The sequence below is a fragment of the Leptinotarsa decemlineata genome, unplaced genomic scaffold (genome assembly GCF_025532065.1).
Source record: "Leptinotarsa decemlineata unplaced genomic scaffold, Ldec_3_MD MMD2_tig00026328_RagTag_RagTag, whole genome shotgun sequence".
Classification (NCBI taxonomy): Eukaryota; Metazoa; Arthropoda; class Insecta; order Coleoptera; family Chrysomelidae; genus Leptinotarsa; species Leptinotarsa decemlineata.
The window spans coordinates 18,032,145-18,057,611 of record NW_027412688.1 but is presented as its reverse complement, the minus strand read 5'-3'; the positions used below and the strand labels follow the sequence as shown (position 1 = coordinate 18,057,611).

Below are 25,467 nucleotides of genomic sequence, written 5' to 3'. Positions count from 1 at the left end.
ATTGTAAATCATCTGGCAAATTTTCGACCTGGAGGAAATAACGTACCTATCTCGAGTTATTCTCATAGCGCGCCATGCGCACGTACAATGACATAATTTTAGTATTATATTTACATGAAATAATATTATATAAATAATTATAAATAATATGTGAATAATATTAAGGTATTTTAAAATTACAAAATAAATAAATATATCATATCATTTGTTTATTATACCATATTACATCCATGACAGCTGCTCAGAGTTTTGTATCAGTAGGAAGCCCCCTCGCCCAGTTTTACATCAAGAGCACGTGGAAAGAGACCGTACAAGACGTAGAAAGGAAACTGAGACAGTATAGAAAGAATCATTGGAGAAGAAGCACGAAATATTAAAATGTCCAACGTAAAACCATTTTGCGTTTTTTTGTCAAAAATCAACTTTACAGTTGAAAGTGTTCAGTGAACAAAATCTGTGCACAAACAAAGTGCAGTGAAATATTAGCTATACGGAAAATTAAAAATTTAGCTTGAAAAGATGCAGTACTTCCTGCACAGCCTAATAACCAGTGTGACCATCTCTAAATTACAGATCCTGCCTTATTTTGGTTAAAAATCTAACAATCCTGCCAACGTCTGTAGTGAAAAATTCCTAAATGTTGCTACTTAATCAAATTTATTTACCGTTGTGATAAAACATGAAAAGTAAAAAAACATACATACATATATATTAAATATGTAGCATATATATATATATATATATATATATATATATATATATATATATATATATATATATATATATATATTATAGAATTAAACATTGCAATTAGCATCGTATTCATCTTCCGTTTCTTCATCTTTGTACATGGATTTATTCATTCTATTTAGTTGGTATGTTTGCAATGAATGCAATCACCATGTTCACTAATGCCTTGTTTAACATGCAAGATAGACGCTACATGTTTGTTTATAAATCTGTTTCGTGTTTTTGTCTTTATTAAATTAACTTGAGAAAATATTCTTTCACATGCAGCGTTGGACATTGGTAAACATAGCAGTGCCTTTGCGAAATTTGCAATATTTACGTGTTGTGGAGACAAGAACTGTAAATTTTTAAAGAGTGTATTTAATGGCAAGCGTGTTTTAAATTGACTTGAAAGTTCAACCAAAAAGGATTGCATACGTTCGAGAAACGTTTGTATTGTACTTTTAAGGGTACTTTCTCTTGCTAGGCGAGTAATTTCCATGCTAACTTTAACACCTAAGTATATACCTATCTCCGAGTGACAAAAAATTTACAACAGATCTAGGATCTACAAGAAGTGGATCTGTGTTTTTAATGTAACTTTTTTTCATGTAGCAACTTAATAGCGACATGAACATTTCAGAAACATCCTTATAAACAATGTGTACAGTTGCATAATCTGCTTGGAATAATATATTCAGTTTGTTAACAAGTGGCAGAAGATGATCTAGTGCATAGAAATATAGTTTTAAGACATTGTCATTAAATGTTTTATATAAAAATTGCGACGAAATGTTTTTGTCAAGCAAATATTGACTTTGAAAATACATTTTTAGCACATCCCATTGCTCAAGAATCCTATTCACACACGAGTGTAATGATAACCAACGAATGTCATAGTGTTGTAATATTTTGTTTTTCTGCATTAACAAACTCTTGAAATTCTGATAATCCCCTAAAGTTTTTTACTACTGTGAGCAAAATATCCGTAGTAGTTAATTGAATGCGATACAAAGATAAACATAACGCAAGAAACATGTGGACTTCCCACTTCCCACATTCCACATGCTCATGAAGTATCCAGGGTTGCCATTTTTGGTATTTTGATTTGTCATAATGAAATTTATTTTCAATAACTCAATACTGCCAAAAAATGCCAGGTTTTATGAAACGTCTACTGATCATGCCAGAAGGTAAAATAAAAGGCAAATCCTGCCAAAATGGCAGGAATCTGCCACATATGGTCACGCTGCTAATAACTTCCAAATGTACCACAGCGACTGTTATCGTTGCTTTACAGCGTTGCCACCGAAATATAGAAAACCTGAATCAGCAGTAACATCGGAAAAGCGGCCTCTCCTTCAACATTACCGTATGTATATAAATTATTACGTACAATATAAAAATATAATATTTAATATAATTTTGAAGATTATATATTTTTTGCTAGTCAAAATTATTTTTTCAATAGAATTTTATCAACAACAAACTAAAAAAACTTACTTAGATCAAAACAGAATTATGTTGGTTTATACAATGGAGCCAACTGAAGGAGCAGAATGGAACCAGCATAAATGTCATTCAACAACTACAAGTTGAACTTTAGTCATGTTCACTGTTTTTGATATAGGGTTCCCTATGTTAATGAATAAATTTCCACAAACAATTCATTTTTGCGCCGGTTCCTAGATTGGTTTAGAATATTTAACCCTGTAAGTTTTGTTCTTTTGCTTTTATCTCAATTTAAAACAGAAATCAACATCAAATTACAAATTTAAATCATATTTTTAGAACGATGACAGTGGATGTTTGGAATCGGACGAGCTTGATTCGTGTGGTTTTTTATTTTTGTTTATGGGGATTGTTGAAGAAAATCAAGGATACTAATGGTACTCTCTTCTATTTTTGAGGATTTTATTTATAAAAGAGGTATTGATCAATTAGATATAATAAACGTGCGTGTTTTTTTCTCTGAAGCTGGCTGTTTAGATCTTAGTAAATAGTTTTTTGTTACTGTCAATTTTTGTTGTAAAGTTTTTTGAATTGATTGTTGGTATTGTTTTTTAATTTTTATTTTGAATTTTGTTAACAGGTGTGTGAAGAGACAACTGAGTTTTTAATTGCGAAACATGTTACATTTATTTTATGTTTTTCATAATTTTTGAAATGATGTTTTTATTTACTCACTGTGTTTTCATTTATTAACCTAATTTTTTTTAGATTTTTAAAAATTTATAATTATTTAGTCCTAGTAAGCCAAAATACGTGTGTTAAAAAATTGCAATTCTCGAGAATATTGATTTCCATGAGAATAACCCATGAACAGTATAATCCAATGTTTATCAAACACGAGATGGTTGCTGGAATATTTAAAAAAGGATACATACATGGAAGATATTAATAATAGAATTTCTAGTATGAAAGGTGCTTTAATCAAACCGTTCTCAAAAGTTATCAAGGAATTGTAGTCAGAAGATTCATCTGATAGAGTAATAAACACTGCCTACTTTAAAAGTCAGATTCAAAGATTTGCCCCTGGATTCATGGGATCTGCCCATCAAGGCACCCAGGAATTCCTTCGATATATTTTAGAAGGTTTACATGAGGACCTCAATGGAATTACTGAGAAGCCTAAACCGATCTTAACGGAGATTGACGAAAAATTGAGCGACGGCGGAAAAGCGCAAGAATCCTTGCTGAGATATTTGAACATGAACAACTCTAAGATTGTATAGACAATTTCGTTGGTCAATTAAAATCCACTATTAAGTGCACACACTGTAGACACTCATCAGTAACCTTCGATCCTTTCTGGAATTTGTCTCTCTCCATACCACGAAGAACTGGCCAATTGAGTTTGTCACAATGCTTGGATTCCTTCAAAGAGAGGAAACTCTGGATGGAGATGAAAAACCAACGTGTTCGAGGTGCCAGGAAAAAAGAAAATGCACAAAGTCCCTATCAACCCATAAGTTTTCCCGTAATTCATTAGAAAAAATTCTCTTCAACGGAAAAACTGATAGGCAGCAAGGCATTACACAGCACATTGCACACACCCTTATAAGTGGCACGTACCATGAATACAACGATTCTCACGTGTCCCCAATTTCTGTATTTCATGATTTTTCTGCTTTGATCATTGTAAAAATTTCAAAAGTAGTGTATATTAAGTAAATTAAAATGTAGTAGAAACTGAAACAAAGTGTTGTTAAAAAATAATTGAAAAATGGAAATGCATCGATAAAATTATGAAATATTGTTGTACTATTTTCGATAAAATACATTTGAAAATGTATTAACAATAAAATAATAAAATATAGTGAAATGTACCAATGGATTGATTCTGCATTGAACCTCATAGATCGGTATGGATCAGTACTCGAAGGAAATGGCACAAAAGAAATTTATCAGTATTGACATGGTTTATATTTCTATCTATGAGGAAATGCTTCACATGCTTATATTTGGTAAGCCAACATTTCATACCAGACACTCGAGGTGTCTTTTACGGCAATATTAGCTACAGGGTAAAGTTTTTCTACAGGTACCTCAACCTTGAACAACATGCAGTACACTTTGGTCAGGAGACATCATGAAACGTTTATCCATCGCTGCTCCTAATGAAAAGAGAATATTTTTGATGTTAAATACGAGCAAAACATTGAATTCAATAACCGTTTCCTATTCTCACATGTTGATATTCTTTGAAAGGCTTTCATTCTGTAAACCACTGGCACCGACTTGACATGGTCGCTAGTAGGTAGAAGAAATTAGGAATCAATGACCAGACATTTCCAACAACAGCAAATAATTCGCCAACAAAAGCATCTGGATCGGAATTTCTATAACTTTGCAGGGAGGATTCATTTTTCCTAATCTTTTTCGGAACAATCAGTCTCGTTTTCACTAACCATATTTTCCAGATTATGAAACACTTCCCAGTTTTTCTTTAGTTTTGTGTGCTGAAGTACACTGACAAGCAATTGTGTTGATATTGTTGTCTCTTCCAAGAGTAATCTGGATATTGAAATGAACAGACTTCTTTATTATTCTGGTGTCCACTTACAATAGAAGTGGTTTCATTGCGGGTTGTTAAATTTGAAAACTTAGTGTCCCATTCTATACTTATGTTTAGTTTTGTTTTTATTGCCATGTTGATAATTTCTGTAGTTGTAAATGAAAAACGTCAAGTTCAACTCTGTTGCTATGCAAAGTTGGGAGTGTATAAAAGGAACAGATGTAGAAATAAATAGGAAGAAGATGGTCAAAGCAGTGGCCAAAATCATCCTATTAGTTGATTCTACACGTTCAAGATACAAAGACAGCCAAAGAAGCTCGGTATAAATTACTCCAAGTATTTGAAAATACCGGTCTCTCTCGTAGAGTAGGTCAGTTACGGAAAGTTAAGCCTAAAAAACAAAGTTATGATCTACAGCACGATGTTCAAACCTGTCATCATGTATGCTTCAGGCGTCTGGGGACAACCGGATCCGTCCAACATCTCCATCTTGGAGACTTTACAAAATAACATACTACGGATAATTGTGAATGCTCCGTGGTTCGTGCGGAATGAAGCCATCCGCAGAGATTTACAGCTGCCTTCCATTCAGCAGTCCAGTCGAGGAATCGGTGAGTTTTAGATTGTGCGGAAACTCACGATAATCACTCACTCTGTCGAATGAGACCCTTATATCCTCCGTTAATAGATGAATAATATTTTCATCCACCTCACCCCAGCCAGGTAGGGGTACACCGCGAAGGGCGGTACTGATGTCTGAGGACATTCATGCCGCCATCACTAATCAGTTATGACCCATTTGTCTTTTTGACAAAAGCCAGTTTGAAGGGTAAGGGAGTGAAGTTCCAGCCTGGATGAAATCAAGATGAAGATGACGAGCAGTTACGGAAGCTGATAACTAACAGTTTGGAAAATTCTAATTCCATTGAAGAGTATATGCCAACATCATCATATCCACTGATCACAAATCAAATGGGATAGGTTTTGAAGTTGTTGATGAATGGATCGGAATTCTTTTGTTAGCTGGACGTGTGGCTGGACTACCAGATGAGTATCGTCCGATGATGATGGCTTTAGAGAATTTTGGTATCCCAATCACAGGCGACTCAATTGAAAAGAAATTTATTCAAGATGTCGAAGTTGAAAGTTAAGTCTGAAATTCTAACACGGAAAAAATCGAAAACGGTTGATGATGTTGGAACATGGCTCCGGAACAACTTCTCATATGACAATGAGACCTGATTTGATGCAAAACAGTTCAGAAATATTTTCTATAAGAAAGGAAATTACAATTGGAAATAATGAAAAACTGACAGCAGGAGAAAGGATACTTCATTACTCAACGTTGAGAATGGAGCTGGAAATGTCAATAGTGAAGAACCCAGTCGTAATTAATACCTAGATTTATAAAAGCCATACATGAATTTCTGACAAATTACACCCACTTGTTTGTTTTCACTTTTCTAAGATTTTCACGTGTACCACTTTCGAGGGACGGCATCAGCCCGACATTCATTCTTTACTCCACAACTATAAAAATAATACATTTTCAATAGTTACCCATCATATGACCCTCTAAAAATCTGGCGTTGGCTTGCGGTCTACAAATGAATGATATTATTTTTCAGAAATATTTATTTTTATTCGTGTTTCTAAAGGAGGCCGCGCCACCTGGATGTGCTGATGGATATTCTCAATAAAACTAAACCGCTGGTCACATTAAAAGATTAGTTAAAGTTGAAACGTTTCTTGGAAACCTACCATAGCTTAAAAATTCTATAAATGGTCATTTCAGTTTTGATTGGTGGAATAGTTATTGGTGTTAGATAATCGGCCATAGGAGTTTATATATTGCTGTTTCTCTCTCTCTTTGTTGATCAAACAAAGATATCAAATATAATATTCAGCAAAAGAACGCACAAAAAAGTATAGGTTATTTAAAGTACAGATTTAAAGTTTGTGACCACAAATTAATGGGTGTGTCGTAATTTCGCAATTCTAATAAACTATTTGCCATTTTTCAGATAATTGTTTATATAATCCTTTGAAATTTAGGTAAGAGTTACATTAGAAAAGAACGGCTGTGATATTTACAATTTTTAATAACATTTCGAAAGATCCTTATTTTGACTATTGAATTGAAATATTGTCAAATTTTCATCTGTTTTCAGTTTTCTACTTTATTTTATTTTGATTTTTGGTCTGACCATAAAATGTCGCCGATTCCTATGCCCGGGTAAGCAAGAAGTCAAATAATCGTATTTATGGTGTCAGCATAAAATATCTTATTTTTCAAATTATTGCTTGCCTTTTCTTAATTTATTTTCAAATCCTTTTTGTAATAACAAACACTCATTACTATTTCAATACAATTTTCATCTTTTTCCTACAATGCTTTGCTCTGCCATTAATTTGTATAGGCACTTAGACACACGATTATAACTAATGTCTTATCAATAATAAATTACATACTATGTTGAAATTAGAGTAAATGACTTAGAGGAGCTTTTAAACTATGTTCCCGAGTCGAATAAATGTATTATATGAAATATATTTCTGATGAAAAATTAGTCATATATTCTAACACATATTTAACAAAATTCTTTCTTTACCAGTTCTTTGAACTTTTACTAAATACAAGTAATGTTTTCCATTATCGAGGTATGAAAACATGAAATAGTTATGTTTGGGTCATATTCGATTCAGGAATTGAACAACCTTAAAACTACCACCGTTTATATAATATGACATTCTTCCTTACACTAATGAATAATTTAGTAAGTGATCAAATTACATTTTATTGAATTCAGCACTTTATTAGCAATCAACATGGTTTTTCTCAGGTTATAGGATTAATTCTTTGTCGAAAGTTTATTAACATGTTGAAATGTTACTGCTGACATATAAGAAATCTAATGAAAGTATTTTCTTTATACAACCGAAATGACATTTTCGTTGATAAATGTTTTATCAACCAAGTTGTCATCATAAAGAGATCACATTTCAAAAAAAAAAAATTACAGATGTCAAATACCATAAATAATAAAAAAGAACTAACTGGACAGTAATTTATATATCGTCCAAACATTTTCCTCTAATCACCATGTTGAAAATGTTCCCATCACTTTTTTCTATAAATAAAAGCTTATTTCTCCCCTGTCATCTTCATGTGTGTCTTAAAATCAGTACCTCTTTTTTATATACATAACGTCAAGATATTCATGATATATCAACACGAAAATCTTTGTTTTCAAATCTGTGACTTTTGTTGTATTTGTCTAGAAACATGAGTCTGAGTTAATTTTTCCTGTTATGTACTGTCAGGTTCAACATATCACTATTTCAATTTGGTAATGTAAGTATACGTACTGACTAATAAAAAATTTTGAACATGTCTGGTCTATTCACTGCAATTGCTACATGAAACTAACTAGATAGCTATTAATCACTCATTCAATATAGGTATAACATCATTTTTGAAGATAAGAGATAATAACTATTTACTTTAACTGATATGCTCTAAACTTGCAATTTTGCTTTGAAGGTTACCAATATAACATTCAATTTAATAGTGTTTACAAATGTTGTTATTATGTAATGGGAATTCAGTTCATTCAGAGCGGCTAGTGTTAAAGTACCATTTTGGTAAACAAGTATCATCAGAATGTCTAATTTGAAAGATAAATCTCCTACCATACCACACATTGGGGATATATCTGAAAGTTTATTAATTCAGCGTAGAGCTAATTCTAGAGAAGCACTTGATTCATCTTATCATCGTTATGACAGTTATGATAATGTTGTTTTAGAAGTCCCAAAACCCATTACTTCCAAATCAGTACCAAGATTTTCGAAATCAAGGTATCTGTTTGTAAAATTGCATTAAACTATTTTCATTTTCTTGAAATCATGGTTTCAATTGTTTCATTTTATTTTTCAGATTAAATAACATGTCTCATGATAATATGATATGTTCCAAGTGTGGAGATAGTTTTGAACCTCAAGAAAAAATTGTTAATTCTACTGGGCAATTGTGGCATCAGCAGTGTTTTGTGTGAGTAGAAAGTTCAAATATATATATTTTCTCCAAGAAAAGGCAGCTGCATTAGCAAATCATTAATTGTTGTGAGATTCTACGACAAATAAATGATAATAATAGCTATCTTTATATGGTATACAGTGAACTACCAAAATAATAAAGCATACAACAATACAGGATAATATACATTGCCACATATATATTATTGGATATAATTTGTTCAAGTGAATATATACAAATAAAATATGTAAAATGAATAATATAATAATTTGTATTAATAGGTATACACTTTTATTTGTTTACTATATTCTAAGTCTTTCCTACTTTTTTTGTTACAGCAAATGATAATTAATGAAGAGTTTTGACTCACTTTCTGATAGAGTTTTGAGCAACAGACCAATTTTTTTTAATAAACTAATTTTATTGATATGTGTCTAATTGATTGAGGAACCTGTGAATAAATTTTGGGAGCAGTGAAGTAAAATGACTTTTGGTCTACTGATTTAGCAGTTTTCTCGATTGCATACTACAAATATTTTTCATATGTTGTATGATGATGATGTTTTATGGAGAATAATTGGGTTTTATTTTTATGTTACAAGAACCTCGTAAAAGAATAGTTTATTTATTTCTTAAATAGGTGTTTTGTCAAATGTTGGATAACAATGTTCCCTGTTATAAATTATTTTGAGAAAATATTTCTGTATCATTTTTAGAGGTTCATTATGGCAGCTGTAAACACCACCCCAAGCCGATGAGCCATATTGGATATGGGATTCCACTAGGGCATGGTATAAAGTTTCAAGTTCTTTGAAAAAACATTTTTCAGATTTTTGAACAATATTGATCTCAAGTTTTTAACTACTTTATTAATATGAACATCCCATCTGAGATGTCTATCAATTTCAACCCCTAGATATGTTATAGAAGTTTCGTTTTTGATCATAGTAATTGAATTATTATCTCGGTAAGGTTTTCAATCCTATTTTAGTCCGGAATGATCCTAGTTTATCTGTTTAAAATATGTTTTTCCGTTAATAATCTGTCACACACCTATGAATGACAACCCTCAGAAGTTGAAACCTGTGCGAGCTAAGGACTAACGAGGTCTTACCTTTTAACGTGTGATTCCTAACACGTAAATGTAATAATATCAAATTTATATTGAAGTTTTTCAAGTAGTATGGACATTTCACATTTTTTTTTATTGATACTCCTGATATTAGCTTGAAATATTGAAAAGTTAGGTTCCATGATTCTTTTCAAAACCTAAAGTAAGTAATCTTCTCGCCTAGTCAACTGAAACGAAAGATCCCATTTATGCCTTGTCATTTATAGTATTTTTCACGCACTTTCTGTAATGGCGGGTTCGCGCGAATTGGTTGACTAGGCTTCGTTTTGGCGCTAGATTTTTTGTAGATATGTTCTCTCTTCCTTTCTGTTGAAGTTCTCTTGGTGTTTGTGTATTTCTATGGCTTCTAAATACATTCTTGTTGAATAATGGAACAGGATCTTGTGTTTCCCGTCAAACAGTGCATGTTCAGCGACTGCAGACTTCTCGGTTTGTCCCATTCGGCAACTCCGTTTGTGCTCTACTAGACGGGTATCAGTGCTTCTTTTCGTCTTGCCGATATAGACTTAACCGCAGTTACATGGACTCCTGTAAACTCCCACTGATTTGAGTGGATCTCTGCTGTCTTTTGCTGATCTCAGATACTCCGATATTTTCTTCGTTGGTTTGAGGATGGTGTTAATTTTCTCCTTCTTTAGAATTTTTCCGATTCGGTTGGTGACACCTTCTATGTATGGCAGATAGACAGTGCCTTGGGGTTGATCTTCACTGGTCTTTCTTCTCTTCTCCCTTGGACGCGTAGCACGGATTATGTCTTTTCTGTCCTAGCCTTTCTTCACATATTCTCAAAGCTTTGTTCACTAGGGTGTTGATGGCGGTTTGTTTCTGTTTTGCTGATGGTTGGATCCATTATGTAGGTATCGATCTGTGTGTGTTTGCTTCCTGTACACCTTATGGCCTAGTTGATTACCTTCCTTGATGATCGAAACGACAAGGCATGGGATTTGGAGATTTTCTTCTGATTCCATGGTGAACTGGATTTTCGGATGAAAGCTATTCAGATGATTTAGAAAGGTCTGAAGTTCTTTTTTCCATGCTCTAAACAACATACCTCGACCAGTGCTTCGGTCGTTTCTCTGAGGCTTGAATGGCTCTTTCTTCAAATTTTTCCATGTAGAAATTCGCCACTACTGGGCTAAGTGGACTTGTTCATAAAAGGTTTTATTTCGTTGGAAATAAGTTGTCGTTATTGAATGTCGAAATAAGTTGACAGCAGTACAAAATATGTCGTATCTATGTCTCTCACTAAATAGTTTTAAAGGTAGGTGTGTATGTATGACTATATATGTATGTACATATTAACTGTATTAAGAAATCAAACATTTTATAAAATTATTATATGTGTGTACATGGGTCTATGTATGTGTATATGTGTGTATATGTATATATATCTGTGTATATATATGTGTATGTGTGTATATGTCTATATATGTATGTATATAAGTGTATATATGTATATATATGTATATGTATATGTGTATATATCTATATATATTATTTTAATGTTTTTATCATCTGACAATTCTTTCCTGTTTTGTATTCATAACCAATTAATATAGAATAAATTAGGGAAAACTGTTTTTATTTCTATTCTACTGTATTGTTGTGAACATATTTTATAGAAACATGACTGTATATATACATTAAGTACATCCACTTTTAACATTCGACAATCCATATTGGTTTGCAAATTTTAATTTCATTTAATTATCATGACTTCCTGCTCATTTTAAGCAGTTAGGATTTATGTACTATTATATTTAGGAGCTTTGTCAATAAGAATTCTATTCTTCAGATAATAAAGCATGCTTTGATTTGATTTGATATCTTGTGGAAAGATCTCCTCTATGTAGCTTAGGGAATCCTCGAGTGGTTCATTTGTGAGTAAGGATATAATATCTAAGCTAACTAGAATGTCATTTGGCTTCAAGGTGATGCCTTTCAAATGTTTGATGAAGTCAATAGAGTCTTGGACGTATGTCTTAGTCTTCCCAACATGTTTCTGCAGCATATCCGACAAATGTTTGTCGAGGTTGCAGGTTGGTGATTCTGTGGCACTGGATATCGGACTCAGAAACTTTGTGAATTTTCGGTAATCTATAGAGCCTCTGTGGTAATGCTTCTGATCTGCAGAAGCATTACCACCGAGGCAGTTCACTTAGCCCAATAGTGGCGAATTTGTACATGGAAAAGTTTGAAGAAAGAGCTATTTAAACCTCAGAAAAATGGCCGAAGCCCTGGTTGAGGTATGTAGATGACACGTTCGTTGTTTGGAGCCATGGAATAGCTGAATAGCTTTAATCCGAAAATCAAGTTCACCATGGAATTAGAAGAAAACCTACAAATCCCCAAAGAAGTTATTCAAATAGGCCATAAGGTGTACAGGAAGAAAACACACACAGATTGATACATACATAATGGATCCAACCATCATCCAAAGCAAAAACGAACGGTCATCAACACCCTAGTGAACAGAACATACATAGAAGGTGTCACAAACCGAATCGAGAAAATTCTAAAGAAGGGAAAGTTAACCCCGTCTTCAAAGCAATGAAGAAAATATCGGAGTATGTGAGATCAGGAAAAGACAGCAGAGATCCACTCAGATCAGCAGGAGCTTACAGGATTCCATGTAACTATGGTAAAGTCTATATCGAACAGACAAAAAGAAGCATTGGTACCCGCCTAGTCGAGCATAAGCGGAGTTGCCGATTGGGACAGATCGAAAAGTCTGCAGTCGCTGAACATGAACTGTCCGATGGGGAGGACAAGATCCTGTTCGAAAATACCGAATCATTATTAAACAACAATGTATTTAGAAGCTATAGAAATACACAAACACCAAGAGAACTTCAGCAGAATGGAAGAGAGAACGTACTTGCCAACGATCTGGCCCACATCATTGAAAATCGTCAAAACGAAGCCAAGTCAACCAAATCGCGCGGGAAGTACGCGCGAACCCGCCATTACAGAAAGTGCGCGAAAAATCAGCACTATAAATGATACGGCGGAAATGGGAGCTTCAGTTTCACTTGACATGTTAAGAACCTTTAAATGATTTTAAACAATGACTTTGGAAATATACGACAAGTTAAAAATAAAGAAAACGATAAACACATGATAGGAACAAGTGAATGTGATACATAGATTATGTTTATTTTTTGTTTTATTTTTGAGTTAATTGTGAATTTATGGAAGTAATGTGTTTTATGGAACGATTATTGTACAGTATGTCTCAATAAGTTGGAAGTAGTGTCAAACTGAAGCTCAGTAAACATATATATTCACTTCGTCAGTTAAAACAAACAGTGTCTCTTGATGTTCTCAAGCATTTATACCACAGTTTAATTCAGTCAGTAATTTCCTATGGTCTTGAACAGCGGGGCTTTTCAGCTGAAGCTGATGAAGTTTTTGTTATTCAGAAAAAGGCAATCAGAATTCCGGCTGGTGCATCTTCAAAGGAACACATTCGTTATAGTTCATTAACAATGCCTACCAAACTCTGATATATATAAAAAACAATATTTCAATTATTCCTAGAAATGAAGAAATCCATGAACATTTCATCAGAAATAACTCCCTACTACATCAACCTTATGATAGATTGACAGCATCAAAGAATCACCCCATGTGCTGTGGGGTTAAGCTATATAATAAGTTTAGTGAGGACATTAAATTCTCAAATATTAATGTCTTTGAAAGGCGATTCAAGATTTTTCTATTGCAAAAAGCATACTACTCTGTGCCTTTTTTTATGTTTGTTTGACCTGTTGAACCAGCCAGTATTTTATGATGATGTTATGTTTTTTGTCTAATGTGATTGTGTAGGGAAACTGATTCAATAAATATTTGATTGATTGATTGGTGTTTCTTCTCCATGGATAACACCACTTCATGTACGTAAACAGAGCTATTCAGATTCAATTGTGTGGATGGAGATTTCGTAAAGGGTGAGAGGTAGAGATTAGGTTAAATCGTGGCAAAGTTGTCTATTTTCGGGTACTATTGAATAATATCAAAAAATTTACTCTAATTTCTATGGTTTCAGAGATACATGGGAAAAAATCGAAAATTTCAATATTTTTTTGCTGCACCTTCTTTACAGAAGAAATATTGAAAATCTATTCACAATTTACCTTTACAACTTTCATGGTGCTATCAGAATGTGATTTTAGACTTTCAGTAGAGGGTGTCATCTGACTTGGGACACCCTCAATGTTTCAATGTTCAAATCACTTGCTGATCGAAACACGTGTCGAGGTGTTGAAATAACGGTTTGGTGTTGGGAAAATTTTCCAGTATTATTCAACTGAAAGATTTTGGCCCTATCACCTCGGGCCAGTGTATTCCTATTAAAATTAGTTACATAAATACCCAGTTAAAATAAATAATATTGTGAAATTAAAAGTTTTTGTGATATTTCCGAGTATTTAGGTAATTTGATGATCATCAAATAACATATTATTTTGTATCAAGCAATTATTGGGGGTGTAAAACAAAATAATAATTCAATCTTTACAAAAAGAGAATATTTGCGAAAATGATCTCGGAGTTGAAATAAAAATAACAATGGAGAAAAAAATATGACCACAGATGAAACAAACGAGAGAAACCTGAACATCAAGTAACCTCTTCAGATAATTATTGAACTTTCCATTTGCTGGGTGACACATTCTCATCACTGGGCTATGCACACCTTAATTAGTCACATGAAAAGGAACAAAACAAGTTAGTGGTGTATATACTGGATCTGATTTCGAAAAAGGCCCAAATAAAAATCATTTTATTTATTTATTCAATGGGTAACCCCCAATTTTTATGAAATATATTAACCTTAGAAAGTTAACTATTTTAGTATCTCTATATCTAATAAATCAACCTATATATAGAAAATTGAAATTGAATTGTGATAAAAAGTAGTCTTATAAATCTATACCACGTAGAGTATATCTAAGAGTGCTCTGAGAGATGTGAAAAAATCAATATTATTTTCATTGACATTTGATAGAATTCTGGACGAAGGAGAATGTTTTCCATAATTACACATATGAAAGTCGAGACTGAAAGTTTGGTTGTTACGTGTCCTCCTCGGGGGATTATGCAGATTGATTTGACAGAAAAGAGTTGTGCAATTAATTTCATTATTCAACAATTTATATAATAATAATAATGATATTTATTGGGTGAAATAGAATATAACATCCAAGAGGCGAAGTTCAAAATTGCAGTGTAGAATACTACAGGTTTGGGAAAGATAGTTTTTGGCTTTCTACTACTCCATTTTGATACAAAAAAAATGTGGGAATCTTCCAAAGAAGGGAAGGAAGTAACCAATTTGAAAATAAGTAACTCTATTCATGCAAAGAAGCAACTTTCAGACACAAACTGGAAGAAAGCCCTCCTGAAACAGCTACTTTCATATAAACATTGAATTATACGAAAGAAAAAAATTCTTTCGAAACAAATACTTTTATATGAACACTGAATTATTCAGAAGATACTTTTCTATTCTCAGTTTGTATTCCAAACATTCGTTATGGAATAAAATGAGATATCATTTACAGCAGTTCTACTTTAAATGAATAGTAACAAATTGCTCTTACATGGAACACTGTCATCCTCACTGGTGGTAGACATTGATGTTTCGCCGTAAGACACTTGCCTTAGCGCTCTTCAGTACCAAATTGGATAACAGTATAGGAAATACACACGATTCATTCATGAATTACGATTTTTAATGTCACGGAATAAGTTTGATCTACTTATGTCATCAATGACATCTTAATGACATTCATTCACCTATTTGATTAAATCCCAGCCAAAAGGAATCTCATTTGAAATGAAGGGGTTATATTTTTAGGAGTTACTTATTTTCAAATTGATTACTTCATTTCTTTCTTTGGAAGATTCCCACATTTTTTTTGTATCAAGATGAAGTAGTAGAAAGCCAAAAACTTTCTTTCCCAAAAATTAATCACTCCTAAAAATATAACCCCTTCATTTCACTACAGGTTTGTTCTGCATGTGCCAGTTTGAGCAATCCATTTTCAAAGAGGGAATGACTTCTAGCTGGCATGTTCATTTTGTAGGCAATATATCTGAGAAATGTATTCTGAACTTTCTCAATATCATAACTGTGGTTGAAGTAAGTTAGAGACCAGATACAAGTGCAATACTCAATCACTGATCTAACCAATGCAAAGTAATTTTAAAAGAAAAAATGTTGGTAAAATCTTCAGTTGATCTTCAGTATGATTCCTAACATTTTCATCGCTTTGTTAGATAGGTGTTCATACTGTAAATGAAAGTCCTGTCATCCATCATAACATCCAGATCTCGTATAGATTGTACACGTTCCAACTTCTTCCCTGAATACTACAACCAGCTATATAAAGGTTTAATGACTTTGAAAAGGAAATACTTTGTCATTTTGCCACATTGACTTCCATATAATTTATCTTACACCAATCAGAGAAACATTTGAGGTCCATTTGAATTTTCACACAATCCTGCAATGAATCTATTGCTTTTAGCATTTTTAGATCGTCTGCAAACATCAGTATTTTTTCTTTGATATCATTTACAAAGATATTGAAGAGGAAAGTACCCAAGTGACTCCCTTGAGGTACTCCTGAGGGTAACAGATATCTCGAGAGTGATAAATCCTTTAATTTTCACAAACTGTGATCTACAATTGCTGTATATACTCTTGTTGTCCTCTGTGCTATATTTAGAGGATGTGAAAGTGAAGCCTTTACACCAGCAAAAATCGTTAAAATTTCTAAAAAACTATATCCCTTTATTTCTCTTTTTTTTAGATGTGCTCAGTGCTTCAGAGAATTCAGAGATGGTGTTTTTTATGAATTTGATGGTCGCAAATATTGCGAACATGACTTCCAAGTTCTTTTTGCTCCTTGCTGCAACAAATGTGGAGAATTTATCATCGGAAGGGTGAGTGAGATTGAACATATTTTTTGTGTTGTGCTGAATATTCCTTTCAGGTTATCAAAGCAATGAATGCCAGCTGGCACCCTCATTGCTTCAAATGTGAGATGTGTTCTATGGAACTCGCTGATACAGGTTTCATAAAGAATGGCGGTAGAGCTCTGTGCCACGAATGCAATGCTAAGGTTAAGGCCAGAGGGTTGGGAAAGTATATCTGCCATAAGTGTCAGTAAGTATTGAGGTGATGATGCTGATATGTCTAACATATACTAAATATTGATCTAACATTAACTTAATTACATATTATTTGAAATAAAATTGAAATTTCCTTGTTAATTTGCAGTGCTATTATTGATGACCAACCACTCAAATTCAGAGGAGAAGTCTATCATGCCTACCATTTCAACTGCACTGCGTGTGGGGTGGAGCTTGATAGCAATGCTAGAGAGGTCAGGAATCGGTCAGGATTCGCCAAAAATGACATGAATGAACTTTATTGTCTTCGGTGTCATGATAAAATGGGCATACCCATTTGTGGAGCTTGCAGAAGACCTATTGAAGAGCGTGTAGTTACTGCTTTGGGTAAACATTGGCACGTAGAGGTATCCTTCTTTGCTTTCTAAACAAAACAAGTATAGTAATGTCCTTTTTTTCAGCATTTTGCCTGCGCAAAATGTGAGAAGCCTTTCTTTGGTCATCGTCATTATGAGAAAAAAGGTTTAGCATATTGTGAAACGCATTACCATCAGCTTTTTGGAAATCTTTGCTTTGTATGTAATCAAGTGATAGCTGGAGATGGTGAGTGTTTACATATAGTCAATGATTCCTCATCCCCTCCCTACTGTACTTTTGCACGTGGCAAGATTTTAAAGTCGTACAAAATTTTTATAATAAAAAAATTTTAGAATTTGATGAAAAAGCCGCCGGGATGGTGTTAAAACTTGTGTTAAAAGGGTGTCTTGTGATATTTCGAATGAAAGGTGTTTCAATTCTCCATTCAATATCCAATACTTTTTTTATTTTGGTAAATCGGTTGTGGAATTATTGATGTTTGAATTTGGGACTAGGAATTTCTCAAGTTCGCCACCCCATGATCATTTAAAAGAAATATGAATTAGTAAAAAAAATGGTGCAACAGATGCGCGTCAATTTAGAATGCATAAAACGATAGCATTTTATTTTAATTCCATTATTATTTATCTTAAACATATAACCATAATTTTAACAAATGTTCAAAATGTTCTCCTTTAACCTCCTGATAGTAAAACATTCTATTTGCGCAAGATGGTTGTGTAAGAAACTTTTGATTTGATATAGCCCCAAAGGAAAAATTCGAGAGTAGTCGAATTTGGTGAATGACCATTCCATTCGAACGGACTCTGCCTACCAATCTATATGCCTTGGTATGTCTGATCCATCCAATCCCTTACAGGCCTGAAACAAATTCATCTTGATTGTTGTCTACAATTTCTTGAATCCTTGTGTGAATGAGGTTTTGAAGAATTTACAAATAAAAATAACCAGTCTGATTTTTCACTAGATATTTGGGACCAACAATATGATTTTTGAATATTTCTGTCCAGGCATTTATTTTCTGAGGAGTTTGATTGTGACCTTGAAAAATATGTAGGTTGTCTGACCAATATCGCACATTTTGGCGGTTGACACTTCCATTTAGGAAAAAAATGTCACTAAAAGAAATAGTCTTTATACAGTTGCGATTTGCAATCAAACGTTCAGAAATTAACCCACAAAACTGAATTCTTCTGTCAGGGATATGTTCACTTAGTGCTAGCAATAGTGTAACAATGGTATAAAAAAGTGTATTACGAATATAACAGTTTTTCTGACGATGATCACAGCGATATCACAGAACATCAGGCATGAATCTAGTCTGGTTTTAAACAGTTCAATAGAGCCAAATTTCACACAGACCGATGGGAGGTCGTTCAGATGTTTACTGTTCTGTTTGCGAGGAAATAAGTCCACACATTCGTTTGTGTCTATTCTTTCCTCATTTTCTTGTAATGGCCCCTCAGTCTATGGGATTTCACAAATCCCTGGTAAACTACAGGTTTTTCATCATCTTGTATATTTTGATCAGGTCATTGCGCAATCTTCTCTGCTCCAGGGTTGGAAGATCAAGGATTTTCAACCTTTGTTGTTATTCAAAATCATGTAGTTCTCAGGGAAGTTTCGTTGGCCGTTTCTGTAATGTCCTGTCCTGTCTGTAATGTGGCAATGAAATCTTCACTGTCATCCATCTGCTGGACCAGGCGGCAATTGTTGTGATGTCGACTTGCAGTTGATGGTGTGCTACAGATGGGTCGACAAACAGCTTTGTATCATCTGCGTAGCAGTTTCATTCTGATACGAGGCCATGACCTATGTCGTGTATAGACAAGAGAAACAAAAGTGGTCCCAAGACTGAGCCCTAGGGGAATCCACTGTACACGGACCTCGCAGTTGATGTAGAATCTCCGATCCTCACGCGAAAAACACTGCCCGTAAGGTAGGTGCAGATCCAAGCAAGCAGTATGTCTCGAATCCCGAGACAGATGAACTTTTGAAGCAGCCTTTTGTGTGGCACCTTGTTGAAAGGTTTCGCAAAGTCCAAGTAAATCACGTCCATCGACTTACCCTCGTCGAGAGCCTTGGTCCAGACATTTGTAGCTTCCAGGATGTTTGTTGAGCGTCCGGGCATGAAGCCGTGTTGCCTTCGCGGAATAACGTCAAAACCGTCAAGAAATTTATGTATTCTTTTCACGAATATTCCGTTCACGACCGGGATAAATTTTCTTCCAGCTCCTCTAGCTCTAGCTACACTTCTAGCTTCAAATTTTTCAAGCAATTCCCCGAGATATTTTCGGCAGATCAGGAAATCTTGCATCGAACTCCCTTTCTGCCTCATGAAAATTTCGGTAAAACAAAATGAAATCAAGCGAATTCTGTGTATCAACAGTGACAACTATCAGGCTAACACAATAGTCTCTGTTACTAGGGACTAGAGTAACGTGGTGTGGAATCCTAAATCAGATTAAAAACAGAAATGCGTTTCCTTGTCAAATATTTTGTTTCAGTTTTATTCCTAATACGATTCATTTTCGCGAACATTGTATAGAGGTCGTTGTATAGAGAATTGAAATACCTTTGGTGTGAAGGGTCACAAGACCTCTTTTCTATTAGAAAGAAAAGTTGATAGGGCCCCTCTCTGCGGCAAGTGATGTTTAACAAAAAGTACTAAAAATGATTCCTTGTCATACAAATTTTGACAGACGTTGATATCTTGTTCCATTCAAAAATTAAGAGGGAGGGGGACTATATACATCCGCAGTGTGTGTGTATATAATTTTATTTTAATTTTTTCTAAACACTGAAAAACTATCCAATTTTCAGTTTTCACTGCCTTGAACAAAGCCTGGTGCTATCACCACTTTGCTTGTTCAATCTGTGATCAGAAAATGAACCAGAAAACTAAGTTTTATGAATATGACCTCAAACCGGTCTGCAAGAAGTGTTACGAGAAATTTCCTGGAGAGCTTCGTAAACGTTTGAGGAGGCAGCATGAAGCTGCACCTAAAGCTAGCACACCTACTTCTTCCTAAACAAATGTGAATGAGGTATCAGATGGAATTCCGAATTATAGTATTGGTAATTTTTATGTTACTTTCCCTTCACCTGTTAAACCGATTTTGTCTTTAACTGTATATCTGTGTACATATTCGTACCAGTAACTTCATATAAATATGTTGGTTTGTCAAAATTTTATATTATTAACTGAATATGTAGTATTTTTATTAGGTTGATAGATTATAAGTATGTTAAAAAAGGTTTTTACAGCTTCACAGGAAATGCCCATAAAGTCTCTTCAATATTAACAGTATGAGGCTTTTCAAGTCGAAATATGCATGTTTTCTTGTCTTGAATAAATGTTTTCATCACGGAAACTTGCAAAATTACACAACGTAACTGACAATAATTTGTACTGAACTATCAACTGTTAGTAAAAACACCTTTATTGTGGTAATCATGAAAAATGGGGTAGATATGGAATACGGTTTCCGTAAAACTGGTGAATCAAACATCAAAATATTACCTGATGATATTGTTGTAGTGATGGTGATAATTGGCAGATGACTGGTTTGAATTTGGAATATTTGAGTGTTAGAAGGTACCCCGATCACTATCATTTATTACATCCTGTGGACAACATTGATTCTCACTGCATTTTATCGTATACATTTTCTGAAAAAAAATACAGATTTTGATACTTTTTAACACTACAGTTCCAGTCATCAACAATTGTCTCATTTAGATAATGAAAACAATGAAGTGCTTTGGATAATGGATAATGTTTTGGAGCACTCTGTTGCTTGTATGGACAGAGTTTAGTAAACCTAACGAAAAGCAAGTTAAAGCTGTGAACAATGAAATGAACAATCTCGAAAGACGAATCTGTTCTCTTAAATTTTTCGTGGACCAATAGACCTAGTTCCATTTTTATCCATTAAAAACATACATAAAATCAAATCTTTTCTCTTTATAATATTGGTATAAAAAACCCTTATAATTATAAGTGTTTGAAGTTATAATTTTAACTTCAGTATTAATTCACTCATCCACTAAAATTACTTCCTGAAAAGTAGAATTGAAAACTTTGTATTTTACCAACCAGATTGCTGTCATCAGGAAATGGCAAGTTCAGACTATTTTTTACTTAACAGGTTGAACGTTTTTACAAAATTAGTATGTGATTTAAACAACAAAAACCTAAAGCAAAGTACAAGTAATTCAAAGTCAAATGTGTTTTGAAGGTTTTCTACTTCTTTGGTGCTTTTAAATTTTATGCCCTGTATTTTATGTTGGCTTACCTTTATATGTCAACAAGAATGGAATAATTAAGAATTTCATTCATCTTTTCAAGACTGCTGAGAAGTTGAATATCTCCATTCTGTTCATCTGTTGGAAAATCAATCATATTAGTTGTTACTTTTTTTTAAAGGTTCATCACTATTTTACCTGAAACCTTTATGGCATGTGAAATATTCTCTGAAGTTTTCAGTTGAACCCAATCGAGAATACATAGAAAAATATATTGTCAGAAGCACTACACATTTTACATGACCCTATATGAGATTTCATTTTAGGCGTTAGAGATTGTAATTGTAGAATGTAATATAATGGAATAAAATATTGTCAGAAATCATGATAAGAGCACCACTCATATTTTCGTATGTATCTTTTTGTCCAATCCACAACCAATTACAGATTTGAGGAAAGTGGCAATACTGTCAAGAATAATTGCAAAATGAAGTGAACATTTTTGCCTGCACATTTATTTATAATTAATATACCAGTTTGAGAAATATTCAAAAACATAATGCAATCTAATATTTGAGTTTTAATAGAAAACGGGTGAAACATTTTGTTTTCATTCCCATTTTTTGGGTTGATGAACAAATGTGTCTTGCTGTCATTGCATTCATGAATGCACCTCTTAGAGTACATATTACAGTTTTCTATTCCCAAAAGATGAAAAATTTAGGAGAAAGTGATTGTCTGCAATACCTAGTACTTTGGTTTCTGTAATTCATTTTTCTCAAGCAGGTACCATTGAATTTATACAAAATATTTTTCTAAAAGCTCAGAAGTTGAAAAAACAGCAGTGCCTTCAATTTGTTTAAATAAATATGTTTGTTTCAGTAATCAAACCTCGTTTTAACTTTTTTTTCATCACTGAAACTTGGAATTGAGAATCTGAAAAGGAGTTAGTTAGAGTTACAGGTTTCATTTCACCATAAGAAAAGATAGTATTCTGCAGCGGTCAAGTTTTTTTCATGTTCAATAAAGAACTATTTCTCTGCCCAATTGATTGGAAATAACAATTTTATGATTGAAGGCTGTGCAGTGTTACCACTTATCTCATCAGGACTTGCTACTGGAGTTGACTTGAAAAAAACCATTGAGTGAAAAATTTTCTGATATCTGTTTTTAATATTGTTTTGACATTTCTGTGTATCTACAATATTAAGATTATAATTTGAATAAAACTTCGAGAAATTATTCACTAACAAAGAATCCAGTTCGCCCCTCTGATGTTAAAAATAAAAAAATAATATTTTCAAACATAGCCCAGCTTTACCAGTTATGACCTGGAAAAAAAATACAAATAAAAAGGGTGTTCCATTCAAAAATGTAACTGAGGATAGTTCAGGTGAAACTGGTAGGTTGACATTTTTGATTCTTTATGTTAAAAAAATATATATATTATAAAAAAAAATTATATATATTATTCCAAGTTTCACCTTGAACTATCAATGAACAAAACAAGTTATAAATGTGGCCCTCTTTTCTGTTTCACCTGGTATAGTTCATACATTTATTTGCTGACATATATGATTTTAAAAATTGGATGAGTTATCTGAACCTTTGTATAAGAATGAATAGCAAAATTCTTATTTCTTAGAAGTATTTTGTCACTGTTCTTTGTTGAAACTATTTCGCATATAATTGAATAAAAAATAGTTTTTTCAATTCAGTTTGGTTTATATAAGAATTGGAGGTTTGCCTCAAATTTTTCAAACACAAATTCTAAAAAGGCAAACATATGTTTTTACTCTTGCAAGGACTAATATGTTCAGTAGAAGAAAAACAATTATAACTGTAGTATTTTTTTATTCACTTCAGTAATATTATATTTAATACCACTAATTTTCTAAACATTTATCTAATCTTATAAAAATGAGATTAGGAGAATTGTGTGTAGTACAATCATTAAGTTTAAACAAAATTTAATTTGTAGATGTGTTTTTCATGCTGTAATTTTGAAACCTAGGATATGTCAATGTCGTTTGAGATGCAAATCAGTTATATTCAGGAATTTTTGAACAGCACAAATGCTAGTCCATACCTAAATGTACTCGCAAGAATTTGAAAGATAATGGGCACTTTATAACTTTGATCCTTCTGTAAAATTTTAGTCTATTTGTTTTCTTGTTTGAGGAGTTGAGTAGGATCTTTGAGTCCAACAAAATAATGTTTATATTCAAGCTATGTTAAATATACTTTCAATATGGATGTCGTCTTTGAGTGAATCTTCTTAATTTGCCTCTCAACTGACATTAGTTTTGTAGATATTAAACAAGTGCCTCAGCTCATCGTGGAAGTATGAACATTTTCGTGATTATTTTTGTATGCTTACCAGTTGTTGTTATTGACCTGAAAATTTTTATCCGCTGATATTTTTGAACATCATTTTGCAATTACATATTTTCAATTTATGTAATAAAAGATGTAATGTCAGAAATATGTAATGTCATATGTTGGTTAAAATGAGTTAATATGGACTCTAGTAAACTAGTGAAAAAAGTACTCTGAGCAGAACATAATATATATCTTGAGTGATGAAAGTTTACATATATATTCCTGAAATAATTAAATTTGATTTACTGTTCTTAGAAATAAATAGCGGAATCGATTCTAATAGAGAAAATCAGAAAGATCATTTCAGAATATACTCCTATATAGAATTTTTCATGTATAGAACGTTGAATATTGATAATTTATTTGATGAATTGTCATCAATCAATCAACCAAAGTGCAGTAAATTATTGTTTCTGGAGTCAACCTTGAAATTTATTCATGAAACCAATGATCAGATGCCTAATTTTATTTGATATATTCCTTAACAAGCACATAATAATTATTAAGAAAATTAATACCAATTATTTTTATAGAATTGCTAATAAATATGTATATCATGATATTGATTTCATTTTCCATACCATTTCAAATTGCCCAGATTATTCAGGTATGAAACTACATAACAATTTCCCAGAAGTGACGGACCGATGTAATTTCAGCAAAGCTAATATTTTGACAATAAATAATGAAATTTGAAGGTATGTCGTTATGTAGGTGTGATCTAATCATGTGTCACATTTGAAAGACATTGTCCTTTATTAATAATAGTTATTTGATAGAATGTTGGAATACGAGTGCACATTCTTAATGCGAGATATCAACATATTTATTTTTAAAATATTATTTATATTTGCTAAAAAGACGTCAAGGTCTTGCTGCTCTTGAGTACAGAGTATAGGGATTGGGGCAAATGTGGGACAACAAATTAGTAGTTTTATGAACGAATTAAGTGCTTTTTCTTATATTATCCATATTTGCTACTGAAGAGCCGATAAGGCCAGTATCTTACGGCGAAACATCGGATGTCTAGCAGTAAGGATGACAGTGTTTCATGCAAGTGAATTTTTACTTCTGTCATTAACTATATTGTGTAGGAATCCTGTGAATGATATCTGATTCTATTCTATACGAATGTTTGGAATACAAAAGGAAAAAAGTGTTTTTCATATAATTCAGCGTTCATATAAAAGTATTTGTTTCGAAAGTATTTTTCTTTCGTGTAATTCAATGTTTATATGAGAATAGCTGTTTCGAAGGGATTTTTTTTTTTCAGTTTGTGTCGGAAAGTTACTTCTTTGCATGATCTACACATCTTTGTATAGAGTAAATATTTTGAAATTGATTGCATCTTTCCTTTCTTTGAAAGATTTCCACATTTTTTTGTATCAAGATGGAGAAGTA

The 25,467-nt window shown here is 32.9% G+C and overlaps 1 protein-coding gene and 1 long non-coding RNA gene across 5 annotated transcripts; both read left to right on the top strand.

Annotated features, from left to right (window-relative positions):
- Positions 1-2,310: 2,310 nt before the first annotated feature.
- Positions 2,311-2,776, top strand: LOC141485590 (uncharacterized). Its single transcript, XR_012467299.1, has 2 exons — positions 2,311-2,441; positions 2,521-2,776. It is a non-coding gene; the product is annotated as an uncharacterized lncRNA (long non-coding RNA).
- A 3,808-nt stretch (positions 2,777-6,584) lies between these two features.
- stck (LIM zinc finger domain containing stck) lies at positions 6,585-24,626 on the top strand. 4 transcript variants are annotated; one of them, XM_023161494.2, is made up of 8 exons: positions 6,585-6,802; positions 6,919-6,983; positions 8,688-8,801; positions 16,737-16,869; positions 16,920-17,092; positions 17,207-17,465; positions 17,520-17,661; positions 20,260-24,626. In XM_023161494.2, exons 2-8 carry the CDS (start codon positions 6,961-6,963, stop codon positions 20,466-20,468), a joined length of 1,053 nt encoding a protein of 350 aa, XP_023017262.1. In that variant the 5' UTR covers positions 6,585-6,802; positions 6,919-6,960; the 3' UTR covers positions 20,469-24,626. The 4 variants fall into 4 exon arrangements, with proteins under 4 accessions (XP_023017262.1, XP_023017263.1, XP_023017261.2 ...); XM_023161493.2 differs by lacking the exons at positions 6,585-6,802; positions 6,919-6,983 and adding an exon at positions 8,284-8,608 and having other exon boundaries at positions 20,260-20,514; positions 21,866-24,626; XM_023161495.2 differs by lacking the exon at positions 6,919-6,983 and having other exon boundaries at positions 6,586-6,802.
- Positions 24,627-25,467: the final 841 nt, after the last annotated feature.

Coding starts and splice junctions, on each gene's coding strand:
- stck (XM_023161493.2), top strand. CDS start 8,412: ATGTCTAATTTGAAAGATAAATCTCCTACCATACCACACATTGGGGAT. Junction 8,802..16,736: donor TGGCATCAGCAGTGTTTTGT/GTGAGTAGAAAG, acceptor TCTTTTTTTTAG/ATGTGCTCAGTGCTTCAGAG. Junction 17,466..17,519: donor GTAAACATTGGCACGTAGAG/GTATCCTTCTTT, acceptor CCTTTTTTTCAG/CATTTTGCCTGCGCAAAATG.